At 46.1% G+C, this 13,882-nt stretch overlaps 1 protein-coding gene across 4 annotated transcripts in view; it reads right to left on the bottom strand.

Annotated features, from left to right (window-relative positions):
- The window catches only part of Myo1h (myosin IH), a 61,140-nt gene extending 47,813 nt beyond the window's left edge, over positions 1 to 13,327 (bottom strand). For all 4 annotated transcript variants that reach the window (XM_015500272.2, XM_048785004.1, XM_048785002.1 and 1 more), the window contains exon 1: positions 13,198 to 13,327. In XM_015500272.2, coding sequence (XP_015355758.1) covers positions 13,198 to 13,209 — 12 coding nt within the window. In that variant the 5' untranslated portion in view covers positions 13,210 to 13,327. The remainder of the gene's footprint in view (positions 1 to 13,197) is intronic.
- Between the last annotated feature and the right edge of the window lie 555 nt (positions 13,328 to 13,882).

The raw sequence follows: 13,882 nt of genomic DNA, 5'->3' as shown, positions 1-13,882 counted from the left end.
CTTGGTGAGCAGACAGCGCCCCCAACAGTTAGATTGCCTTTTAGCATTCAGCACACACTGACCAGCCCTGGACACGCTCCCGGGTGGAACTTGGCCTCTACCGTGAGGAAACCAGGAGGAGGCATTTCCCCGATGGGGATTGCTGGTCCGAGGACATTTGGACCAAAGGGCGGCTCCAGCTTCCCCTCTGACAAACAGGGTATGAAGTGCAGTTTCTCTTGAGCTTTCGGGGACCTGCATTGTGGGGCTTTTCAATTAGGTCTGTTTATTCGGGGATGCTCTACCACTGAATGATATCCCCAGCTCTTTATTTTTTATTTTAAAACAGGATCTTTCTTTTAAATTTTAATTTCCACCAGTCATATAGCTGGAGATTTTGATCATCTTTTGGGGAAGTAACATTGTCATATTAAAAGAACTGTTAAACTGGGCACCGTGCTGAACGTCTAAAGGCCCAGCTATTTGGAAGGCTGAGGCAAGAGGATCACAAGAGCCCAGGTGTTTGAGGGCCTGTTTAGGCAATATAGTGAGACCCCCATCTGAAAAAAAAATCATCAAGATGATATCATTTGGATGAGCATGGCGGTGCACACCTGTCATCCCAGAGGCTCGGGAGGCTGAGGCAGGAGGATGGCGAGTTCAAAGCCAGCCTCAGCAAAAGTGAGGCCCTCAGCAACTCAGTGAGACCCTGTCTCTAAATAAAATACAAAATAGGGCTGGGGATGGGGCTCAGGGGTCAAGGGCCCCTGAGTTCCATCCCTGGTACCACCCCCCCCAAAAAATAATATTTGGCCTAGTAATGCTATTCCTTAGAATTTCTAATAAGAACATATTAGGGGCTGGGGATAAGGCTCAGTTGGTACAGTGTTTGTCTCGCATGCACAAGGCCCTGGGGCCCTGGGCTCAATCCCCAACACACACACACACACACACACACACAGAACATATTAAACAATTAATAAGATATCTATATGTCTAGCTGTTACCTTGAATGGTGATTTTTGTTAAATTTATAAAAACAAGATTTACAGTGAATATCAAGTACTTTACACCACTAGACAGAATACACGCAGTAATGCTCCTGGAGATTTGTGACGGGATGTTTTCTCCTTTTTAAGGGAGAGCAGAATGCAAAGGTACATGCACACCCACGATCACAAGATCTACAAAGGGCTGGGAGTGTTGGTGAGCAATGGAGCACCCGCCTAAGATGTGGGAGGCCTGGGTTTAATCCCCAGCACCCCAAAGCAAAGACATGCACACACACACACACACACACACACGCAGAGTCATCTATTGGTAACCACCAAACCCTGGGGATACCCAGATCCACAGCTGCTCAAGCCTCTTATGGAAAATGGCATGGTGTCAGCATCCCGCCTCCCCACATCCCCCTGAATACCTGGAATCACCTCTAGATGACTCGGATACCGACTACGACATAAAAGCGATGTGCACGATGGTTCGACTGTACCGTTTAGGGAACAATGACAAGAAAAAAAGTCTGAACGTGTCCAGCACAGATGTAAGGTGTTTCTGAACATTTTGAGCCACAGTTGAGTCTGCAGACACAGAACTTGCAGAAACATAGAGCGTCAACTGTGTGCACGTAGATGCTATGGACATCAGCTGAACTGGGGTGTGAGCCAGACAGAGGTCGGCGGACACAGGTCCACTGTCTGCACCATTCCTTCTTCCCACGCCCACCTGCTTTCCCCACTCATACATCGGACACAGGCTCCAAGAGTATCTGTACGTCTTTTCCCCTATTGTGGTGGCAGGCACCTGGTTTTCCCCTCCCGGCACCCATACCCTCCTCTGACCTCCCCCAGAGGTGCCTGCTGTCCGTTGAGAGTATCCAGCAAGACATCCCCCCCTATTCTAGCCTAGGGACGGGTAGGACACAGCTCAGACATCTAGATTCCTCTGTCTGGGCACAGAGACCTCCACTGGAGGGGCAGGAAGAACAGAGACGGCCGCGGCCAATATCCTGGTTTGAGAGGAACCCAGGAGAGTCCCCCATAGGGACCAGGTGAGCCTGGGAGATGCACCCAGGAAATATTGGGCCGTGATCAGGGGCAATGAGTGAAATGGAATCACAGCGTCAAGAGAGGAAATTCATCCTGAAGAGAAGCACCGCCAAATTCCAGATTAATAGCAGGCAATTCACATGCAAAATAAAGCTACATATTTTTCACAGATATTGGTTTATTAAAGGATGCGGATCAAAGGCATTAGGTAGAGAGGGGAATCCTAACTGGGGAGGTGGATAGGAGGGAGGTGAAAGAAGCAAACCAAACCCGGTTTTAGCTCTCCTTGGGCTGGGGGTATAGCAACAGTAGAGTCTCACGGTGCCTGGGGCCCTGGATTAGCCTCAGGACCCTTCTGTCTTGGTCCATATCTGGGCAGCAGTACCGGGGGTTTGCCGGTTGCTTTTCATGATCCACTTTAAGACATAACTATGCTCATCTCCAACTATGCTCACCTCCAAACCAGTTGGAGGCAAGAAGCCTTGTTTTATTGGGAAAATTAGCTGGACCTGGGGACCCAGCCTGTAAGTCAGCAAAACGAATGACTTTATCCAGGAGTTCCTATGGGAAAGGAGGAGACACCAATTCTTCCTTGTGCCTCGGAAAAGCAGAGATCTCTGTTTCAATTTCTCCACTAACACAAAACCCGGTGGCTGTCTCACGTCCAAAGCTTCAAAACCCGCAAGGATTTCAGGCACCATCTTGCCAGCAGGATCTGTTTATTTTTCTTTTTTTTTTTTAATATTTATTTTTTCAGTTATCGGTGGACACAACATCTTTGTTTGTATGTGGTGCTGAGGATCGAACCCGGGCCGCACGCATGCCAGGCGAGCGTGCTACCGCTTGAGCCACATCCCCAGCCCTCTATTTCTGATTCATGGATGAGAAATGCATTTTTTTCTTTGTATGGACATCAATATCATGATTTCCATTGGGGGAAAAATAAATAAAAGACGGTAGATGTGTTTGGCTCCGGATCCCACATCCTCCAGGAGATCCAAATGCATTTCTCTCTGTCCTTGAAGGCCAATGATGGAGTTAGAAAGTATCTTTCACCAAAGATTAGCCGATGATCATCAAAAAAACCACAGCTAGTCTTACCTCTGGCTCTCCAACATTATTAGTGAAGTTCAAGAGACAGAGACAGAGATGGCCAAGACCCTGGCTCTCTTGGTTGTCTTGTTAGCAACAAAGCAGCCAAGTGACATTCACATGGCCACACTGGGCCAAGAAACACCATAGATTCCCTTCCATGTTGGCATAAAGCAGTTCAAGATGGTAGACAAACCAGAGCATCTCAGCCCTTAGGAAGACATGGACCAGCCCTTCCAGTCCCAAGAGTGTCCCCAACAAAACACACCGGGAAATTCCTCAGTAGGTTCCCAACAAGGTGACATCTGACAATCTCTACGGCCTCCTATTTATCCACAGCCCATCCAGGCAAGGGAAAAACTGAAGTGTCGCCAAGACAAAGTGCCAACGACCCATCCCTGGGCTCTCTTGCCTGCTCCTAAGAGGCTGGAGGAGTCTTGTAAAGGCTGGAACTGGCCAGAGGTCGGGGTTGGGGGGGGTGGGGGAAGGCCGCTTCACTTTCCCAAATCAAAAGGGGGTAAAGTAAGTGAGAAAATCCACTGAGTTCAAACATTCCTTTAAAAACCCCGCAACTTTAAATACTAAATGTGTTTCATGGCTGCCATCTTGAAAAACATTCGTTTGCCAAAGGCGCCCTTTGATTCCCGTTTGGGATGGAAGCGCTCGCGGATAATCCATTGAAACAGGCCCGGCACAAAAGCCCTTTGGCAACAATCATGGTGCTTGTGAAGGACAACATTTTTGTGAGCAAAATAAAACATTTTAATGCGCTACAATCCATGACACATATAGCCCTCCATTTCCTTTCAGTAATTATTCATTAGAAAACATTTAACGTCACTGTGGATTTCACACTGGGCAGTCTGGACACAAAGAACAAGAGATGGCCCATTTATAAGGGGCTAGGGCCTTCTAATCTGAGAAACTCCACGGAGGTGGGGCCCACAGGACACAACAGGCTGGCTAAATTGTGCGGTTAACGGTCAAAGCCCCCCTGCCTACTTTGACACTCATTTAAAGATGACAGGGAACAATAGAGATTTGTTCTGTTCAGCCCTTCTTGTTCTGTCATCTCCATCAGCCCCGCACATGAAACCACCCCGTACTCCGTCCCACCTGCCATCTCCCTCCCGCCTTGGCCGGCTCTCTCTCTGCTCCTTTGCTCCTTCTCCCTTTAACACAAAGAGACAGGTAAAGAATATCGTGAAAGGGGGCCTTTCAGCATGTCAGCTTTCATAATACAATTGCCTGTCAGGTTCCCTAGGAGCTAGGAGGCGCTCAAACGTCTGGGCTGAGTCCAGAAATTCAGCCCCGCAGTTAGGTTAGTTAGCGGGGCAGGACCCGTTCCCCGGCCACCTCCCCAACAGCGGAAGGCCATCTCTCGGCCACGGATTTCTGCGAGCCATCTTTAATCACAACAGTTGGAAACCCTGGCCACATCGGCAAGGGACCCCGTACCCACTCCTGATGGGTCTTCCGGAGGATCTCTTGAGGGAGCCTACATCTTTAAGCTTTTTCTAAAACCTCCCAGGCAAAGCTCCAAACGCCTCTTCGTAGAGGAGGTTGGGAAATACTACTCTCAGAGCCATCGCTTTCAAAAGGTTCTCGAGATCTCTCTCCCCCAAAGTGAAGGGGGACAAGAATCTCAAGGCTCTGCCAGATGATCTGCAGTCAAACCAATGTTCTTGTCATACAAGAACGCTTAGAGACCTCAGGTGCTTCAAGGATTGTTGCTACTCTGCAACCTGCAGACGACTCACCACCTAGACATGATTCTAGAATGCACTGAGAGACCAGCGAGCAAGAGCAGGCGTGGCGTTCAGAGGCTCTCGAGAACGACTCGTGCCAACCGATTGTTATTTTTCCGATTGCAGCACCCCTGAGGTCTGTGTATTCTAGGTGCTTCTGTTATTATCATGATGTGTTATCAAAACTGCCTTCGGGAGAAAGCAAAATCTATAATGAGGCCCCCTGTAGAAGCTTAGGTCAATGGAATTCCAACAGCCACCTAGTTAAGGGTCAGCAAGCTACAGCCTGCAGGACAAGACCGCCTGTTTGTAAAGAGCCTTAAAGCCAAGAATTGCCCGTCAGGTTCCCTGTGAGCTATGATTGGTAAAAAAAAAAAAAAAAACGGTAAAAAAATAAAAAGGGGGGCTGGGGATGTGGCTCAAGCGGTAGCGCGCTCGCCTGGCATGCGTGCGGCCCGGGTTCGATCCTCAGCACCACATACAAACAAAGACATTGTGTCCGCCGAAAACTGAAAAATAAATATTAAAAAATTCTCTCTCTCTCTCTCTCTCTCTCTCTCTCTCTCATACACACTCTCTCTTTAAAAATAAATAAATAAATAAATAAAATAAAAAGGGACTAATATTTGATGAAATGCAAAAATATACCTATATGAAATGCAGATTTCAGTGTCCATAAAATTTGACTGGAACACAGCTGCACTTATTCACGTATGTGTGTGGCAAAGATATTTTCTATCTGCCCCTTTGCAGAAAAAGGGTGCCCACTCCTGCTTCAGGGCCTGTTTGGTCCATATTTTCCTTTTGCTCGGGAGCTAGGTTTCTGAATCCATGTGTTTGAAAACTGCACACAGCCAGAGAGGCCAGGTGGGGTCACACACAGAACCGTGCTCCAATTCACGTTTAGAGGTTTACAATCCACCCCTCCCTCTTGGAGGTGTGGATGTGGGTAGATTAAGATCTTCTCTGTAAGCAGCGCTACTTTCACAAGCACCTAAGGACTTCGAGGAACTAGGTCACCTAGAGCTGCAGTTGAGATGTCACCTCTCCTGGCCCATTGTTGTTCCCTGCCCTGACACCAACCCAAACCGAGCTCCGCAGAAGGAAAAGCAGCAGTTTCTGACACAGAACTTCAGCGAGTGTTGGCTCAAGGAGCAGATGGGCAGGTCTGGCTCTTAAGGAAGCCCCTGGGACGGTGCTGTCCCCAATTCCGAGTGCTCAGTGGCAGCTAGAATTGAAAATCAAACGATGTCAGGACAGAAAGCACCGTCTGCCATTCAGATTCCAGGGGTCTCAGCTACGGGACCGACAAGGATCAGACTTGCATGATGCTATTGCACGTTTTTATGTCTGATTGAGTCAACGTCCATGGCTCCACAGTTGAAATGGAGGATTATCTTTTTTATCTAACGACCAAAAGACTGTTGGTGTCTTATTATCCAGCGGCAGCCTCTTAGTCACCACTCAATGAGGATAATTATGAATATCAGCAAACAGAATAATGCTTCTAAATTACCTTAGGGTTCACATGGTCTCCTAGTAAAACTGAGGAGAGTTCATGGAGTCTTACTTGGCTCCTGGGAGTTCAGGTGGAGAGACGACAGTATCTGTAGCATAGACAGAGAGCAAAGGATATTGGATGCAAGGTCTGGAGTTCTTTCACTACTTCTAATAATACGTGTTGGGGGGAATAAAGGTCTTTAGAAAGTTTTCTGTTTTGGGGACTGGGGGTTTAACTCAGGGGTGCCCAACCACTGACCCACATCCCCAGTCCTTTTGTTGTATTTTATTTAGAGACAGGGTTCCAGTTGTTTGGGGCCTTGCTAAGTTGCTGAGGCTGGCTTTGAACTTGTGTTCCTCCTGCCTCAGCCTCCCGGGCCCCTGGGATTACAAACCTGCACCACCACGCCTGGCTTTAGAAGTTTACAGGAGCTTTAGATGGAGGACATTGATACATTGATTCCAGTCACATGCAGCTGTCCCTGAGGTCCTTACAAGTTCCTTGTTTACAAGAGTTTGCAGAAAAACTCACTTTTTGTGGGGGGTGGGAGGGAGGGTGGGATGGTTTAGGGAGCAATCTTCAGCTAAGTTTCCCTAGAATAAAAGATATTTCATGGTTTGGGGGCTTGCAAACACCCAAACTGAACATTGACAATGGGTTATGCTAAAACCTGTTTGGTCCGACAAATGCAAAATATTTCCCAAGGGGTGTGTGTGTGTGTGTGTGTGTGTGTGTGTTTGCACATGCGTGTTTCCTTTCCCTTCAGTCTAAGTCCCTTTGGGCGAATGAGCAAATTAATAGACTTCACAAATCAGAGAAATTTTAACATGGCTTTTTAATTATTCCCCATCCTGGGTAATAAATGGCTACCACTTGTGGCCCAGTTAGAAATCAAAGCTTGACTCTACAGGCTGAATAGCCCTTCTCTGAGATGCTTAGGACCAGAAACGGTTAGGGGGTTTGGGATTTCTTTCACATTTTGGAATATTTGCATAAACATCATGCAATATTTTGGGGGTGGGACTCAAGTCTGAATATGAATTTATGTTGCATGTTTCATAGCCTGAAGGTAATTTTAGACAATGTCGTAAGTACAGCTGCATTTTGATTGTGACCCATCACAAGAAGTCAGGTGTGGAATTTCCAAAGCGTGGCCACGGGTCAGCCCCCAGAAAGTTTGGCATTTTCTAATGAGGGATGCTCAGTCTATAGTTCTTCTCAAACCTTAGCACGGACCAGAATTACCTGGGGAATTCCAGCAAAGTTGGTGATGTTGGGCCTGGGAATCTGAATGTTTCCCAGGTGTGCTAGGTCATTCCAAAGAGAATAGCCTCGGGTCCTACTTACAGCCCCATCTCCTCAAATTGGGGTCCACAGACCAACATTTCCAGCATCCTCTGGGAATTCATTAGAAATGCAAAATCTCCGTCCCTGGTCTGAAAACCAGAATTTGCATTTTTACCAGATCGGCAGGCGACTTCTCTGCACCCTACTGACCATAAGGCCTGGCCCAGTGACCTAGAAACAATGTTAAAGTGAAATAAAGAAGACTGAACGTGAGGGTAACGATGGCTTCCCTAGAGAGCAGGACTGTGAACCAGAGATCGGCAGCCAGAGGCGGAGAACTCGCTCACAGTCAGGGAGAAGGTCATCGAGACCCACCAACAAGGGTTCCTACCGCCCCAGCTAGCAGGAGCCGAGAGCCTGTGGGTTGCACCAATTGTGAGATCAATTCCTTTTTCTTTCCCTACAAGTAGAACTTACTAGAGGTTTCCCAGCTAATTCCCTCCCTCTCCGATGCTGGCCAGGTGTCTTGGCTTTGGGGACACTGAACTTGCCAGGCAGGGCAGGTCGATATTATCTTCCTTCTGGAGAGGTGGCCCAAAAGCCCTGACCTCAAAGCTATCAAAGAAAAGGCAAAGCTTCCTGTCCTCAAGATCCCTCTTCCTCCAGAAACGTACCTTTATGTCCCAAAGGTGTTTCTATTATTATTATTATTTTAATGCAAACTGTACCAGATGTGATTAGTTAGTCAGTAGAAACACTGGCTACCCAAAGGGCAATTTATTGGACACCCACCCTGCGCATCTCGGGCTGGGATTTTCATGCTTGTTACTGAGAAGGGAGGAGAGAGAGAGAGAGAGAGAGAGAGAGAGAGAGAGAGAGAGAGAGTTTATACAAGCCTCCTTAGGGACAAATATTCAAGGAAATAAAGGTAAATGTGTGAAATTACTTTAAAATTTGACTTTTTCTGGATTTTGCTATTACAAGGAATAATTTGTGATGAGATGAAACAGGAAGATGAGGATGAAATGTATACTCATCAAATAAGCAGCTATGAAAAGCTCCCAATGGATAGAGCTCTTTTAAATGATATTATCTTTTTTTTTTTGGCTGATTATCAAAGAATTATACATTCTATTTTAGATATTCTGGAAAAATGCAATCACAAGAATAAAAATAATTCATAATCTTACCATTCAAAAACTAGCACCATTTTCTCTTTATTTATAGATGAATGGATAAAGAAAATGTGGTATTTGTACACAATGGAATATTATTTAGCCATAAACAATGAAGTCCTGGGCTGGAGTTGTGGCTCAATGATAGAGTGCTGGCCTAGCATGCATGAGGTACTGGATTCAATTCTCAGCACCACATATAAATAAGGAAAAGGCCTAACAACAACTAAAAAAATTATATTAAAAAAAGATGGCCAAGCCATTAAATTATCTTTTTTTAAAAAAGAAGTCCTTTCATTTGCCACAATACAGATGGACATTTGTTTATTCAGTTTTAGGAGGTGCTGAAAATTGAATCCAGGGCCTCACACACCCTAGGCAAGCACCCTACCACTGAGCCAAACCCAGCCCTCATATTATTTTTAAAAACATGCTTCATCTTCATGAATGAGAAAGACACTTTGAATACGGCAGTGAAATCCTCCATATCTGCGACATCCAGGATTACAAGGTAGAAAGCAAAATCCAGGGGACATTTGATTTCCCAGCAAGTTCTGTGGACCACAATGGTGGCATTTGTGAGTTTTTTGGCCAAGTGCCCCTGGGCACGGCGTTCATTCTAAGCACTCGGATTGTTTTCATCAGTAAATGCCACCATGTAACGACTCCATTGAAAATGGAATTATGAGCAAAGCAGGCTCTGGGACAACAGGGGTCTACCCCCGAAGAGAGAAAAAGGAAACAAAACGACCCTTATCTTCTGATCCACGTTAGAAGTACTCGCTTATTCCACCCGGTACCACTCCAATTCTGAAGCAAAGACAGAGAGCAAGGCTCATCAAAGGATCCTGAATATCCAGAGACCCACAGGGACAGCAAGTGCTCAACCCAGAACCCGTGTCATCAGTTCAAGTGGTTTGTCCCTAAAGATTCATGTGCTGGAGGCTTGGTCCTCAGTTTGGTAGTATAGGGGTGGTGGGACCTTTAAGAGGCGGAGCCCAGTGGGACCTCTTTAAGTCAATGAGGAGGCTGTTCTCAGAAAGGATTAAGGTAGTTCTCAGGGGACCCCTTGATGAGTTTGGGCAAGAGAGTTGTTATAAAAGGAATAAGCCTGAACCTTCCCCTTGTTCTGTATTCCTGTCTGGAAATACAATCTTTCCTCAAATGCCTGGCTCTTGAACCTCCAGAACTGTGAGCTAAACAAACCTCTTTTCTTTATAAAGTTATCCAGGCTCAGGGTATTGCATTATAGTAGTGCAAAACATACAATTGCATTGGACTTTTGAGTGATTCTCAACAATAGGAACATGAACATGATTGCAATCATAAATATAGTCAGCAAATCTTTTATCGACTATGTACAAGGCAGTATGGGAGGTATCTAGTCTCTAGGAATTTATAATCACTTCAGAAATGAAATTTTAGAAACAGTGAACAAGGCGACTGTTTTGGACTCAGTGATTAACATTTTAAGCAGCTTTTAAGTAGATGCTAATAAAAGTATGATTAATTTGGAAGTGACTTAGTGTCATAAGTTCTGATGGTAAAAATATGTGCATTTTTGACTTTTTTATTTTTAAAAAAAGACTTCAATATAAAAAATGCTTATTTTCAAGTCAAAAGATAAGGTGACATGGTGGAGGTTGACTGGAGGAACATGTTCACATTTTTACCTGGCATAAGGGGTTTTGATACACACACACACACACACACTGGGCTTTAAAACTCAGCCGTACCCAACATAGAAACAAGGAAATATGTCTTTAAACAATATAAATCATGATTTCCAGGACAGAAATGCAAATGTAATTGAGCCTTGAAAAGGTGAAAAATAATTTCTTTTAAATCTGGAGGTTGGGAAAGGGGAAGTGGGATAAATGGTAACAGTTCTCACTTTCCCCATTTTCATAACTCTGATTCTGCCTAAGGGTGGCACCTTTGGTACAAGCAAGCCTCCAACTTAAAATATATATATATATATATATATATATATATATATATATATATTTGTATACATATATATATTTCAATAAAATAATCTCTCTCAAGAAGAAACTTTGCTTGAAATACAGCAATTCTGTTTCTCTTTGGTATTTCTTTCGTTCAATTTAAGCCAAATTTGTTTTATAAAATAGATCATCTAAATTTTTAAGAACACATTAACTTGCCAGGCACGGCAGCTCACACCTGTCATCCCAGCGGGTAGGGACCCTCCTGCCTCAGGGTCTCCCTGAGTTGCTCAGGGCCTTGCTTCTGATGAGGCTGGCTTTGAACTCGTGATCCCCCTGTCTCAGCCTCCCGAGCAGCTGGGATGACAGGCGTGTGCCACCAGGCCCAGCCTAAAACTAGTGACTCTTGATGTGGTGGTGGTTCTAGGAATCCACAGGGAGGACACCGAGTGGCACAGAGCTATTCACACTTAGGCGAGAGGTGACCACTGAGGAATGCAGAGGAAAAAGTGCATCGTGGGACCTCTTTGTACCATTTACGCAACTTTCATGAGTCTCTCATTTTAAAATTAAAATATTTTAAATCACCTAGTGCATTTTACTCGTGTGACAAAGCCATAAAAATACATCTGAAGCATGGCCAAGAGCTCATTGGGACCTGGCAGAAGTCCCCTTCTACACACGTGGTTGGAAGCCTTGGGTCCCTTCCCCGCCGACAGGGGAACTTACCAATTTCTGACCAAGACCATCGAACTTGGAGAAAAGAGGCGATTGCCCAGATGATTTGCATAAAGGGAGCTTGTGAACAAATCACCCACGAAGTAAATACGCCCACCCGCCATCCGTGACCACGGAGTGGCTCAAACAAGGGCACAGTTGTGCAGCCCCCGTCACCAGTCTCTGGGAGCCAGGCTGCTTTTCAGGGTTGGTGTGTGCAGCCCGCCCCTCCAGAAAGGATCTACGTGGTTTCCCTGGGTAGGACGAGGCAGGACAGACAGCCCCTCTGAAGCTCCAGCCCTCAAGGGATCTGGGCTGGAAGTGACCAACATAGGATTTGCCAGATTTTGCAGATCCTCCAAAGGAAGGCTGGGAATTCAGACAGAAGGAGAGCTTCCTTCCTCCCTTCCTTATTTATTCATTTATTTTTGTTAGGATGACCATGCATAGATGACTCGGCATGTTGACTTCAACATGAATTTCACGTAGCCATGACAATAAGAAATGCCACTTGCCCAGAGAAACACCTACCCCGTGGCATTCCCTCTGCAGGTCTGGGGACAGCGGATATCCGTCTCTTGGGATCCACAGGCACTCTTCAGCCCCCGAGGCAAGCTTTCCAGGGTCATCCCTGGGTGATGGGATGCAGCCTTGGAAAACCAAGCCAGGGCTTTGTTCCGGGTGTCCGGGTACCTGTCCGTCAAGGACAGTGCCTTTTTGCGTTACCAGTTGCCGAGGCAACAGTACCGGGTGCTATAGAAATGGATCATTGGCTGAATGGATCGGTGACAGGTGGTAGCTAGAGTTTCCTTGTGGCTCACGAGGCCTCTGTGGATGGCTACTAAATTATTCCACCCGCAGATATAAACGTTTCTGTAACCTTTTCAGCTAAGGAGAAACATCCATCAACACACGGTGCTTTCTAGATAGATAACACATTGAGATGGTTTTTTTTTTTTTTTAATTGTCCTTGTGAGTCTCTATGCCTGTAATTAACTTCTAGAAAAAGGCTACAGTTTGGGCTGAAGTTCTGTCTTCCCTCTCCCCGGGGGGGAGAACCTTCTCCTTGTCCACTTAAACTCTTACCTGGGACGATTTGGTGTTACTGCCATTTAAAAGTAAACAGAATGCACCTGAGGGACTAAAGACGTTTTGCTCATAGACTTACAGGTTCAGGCAAATATCACCTAGGATTTTCTTCCACGTCAGCTCACTATAATTTAAAGCTTTACCTGCACCAACACAGTGACCGCCAGCCACACGTGGCTGCTTAAATGAACAAGGATTCAGCAAAATTCAGGGCCTCAGGCTGTCCTCACACATGGCCCGCTGACCCCTGTAACAGACCATTTCTATCATCACAGAGTGTGTTACTGGAGACCTGGCTGCTCTAGAACAATCTGAAACGAGTGGGCAACCCCCCCTAACACACAATACACACACACACAACACACACACAACACACACAACACAACACACACACAACACACACAACACACACACAACACACACACAACACACACAATCATACTTTCTCCCAACCTACAACAACCTCCTCCATCATCTTAAATAAAAATGTCCACCAAGCAAGTTCAGAATGTTCTCTGCACATCTCTCCATGCCCACTGAAGGCCCAGTGTGACTGCCACTTAGACCCAGTAGAGAGCTCAGCACCGGAGGCTCCCTGCAAATCATTACCTTGGGGTCCATTGTTCGAGGGGGGGTGGAGAAAGTTAGGAACAGTGACTCGGCTCAGGTCATTCCGAGCTTGCTTCCCACTGCCATCCCGCGACAGATGAGGCTCAGCATCCAGGTCTGAGGCCACTCAGGTCTGAGGCGATTCTAGCCGGCTGGGGGCTGGGCGGAGTTAATAATTCACAGCAGGAGGTGGGGACGCTCCACCTGCGGGTGCAGGGGCCACCTGGGAGCGATAAGAACTGGAAACCAGACCTCCCTTGAGATTCTGTTACAGCCACTGCTGATCTTTGATTAGTCCTTCTGGTCGGGGACACAGGGGATACAGGCAGGATCCTCCGCCAGCCATGCGCAAGAGGAGACCTTCTCCCAGCTTCTTCCAATCCTCAAACTCCAGGGCATTTAAAGTTGACGGGGAAATTTCAAGATCCATACTACAAAAACTCTGGGTCTCCCAGGTTGCTTTTATTTTCATTTTAGGCTTGTTGATGTTCAGATGCAAAAGTAATGCATATGCATTTATGCTCCTGGTAAAAGATCATAACATTGTGGGTATCAGAGGTGACATCATTTCAGATGGGTTTTCTTTGAAGTGCAGGGTCTGCTCCGTCCAGCCTGGACCTATATTTGGTATTTATAACGTTGTATTCCTTTTATTTGAAAGACACTGTATAAGCCACAGGCCCCC

The sequence above is a fragment of the Marmota marmota genome, unplaced genomic scaffold (genome assembly GCF_001458135.2).
Source record: "Marmota marmota marmota unplaced genomic scaffold, marMar, whole genome shotgun sequence".
Taxonomy (NCBI): domain Eukaryota; kingdom Metazoa; phylum Chordata; class Mammalia; order Rodentia; family Sciuridae; genus Marmota; species Marmota marmota.
This window is presented reverse-complemented; position numbering and strand designations above follow the sequence as displayed.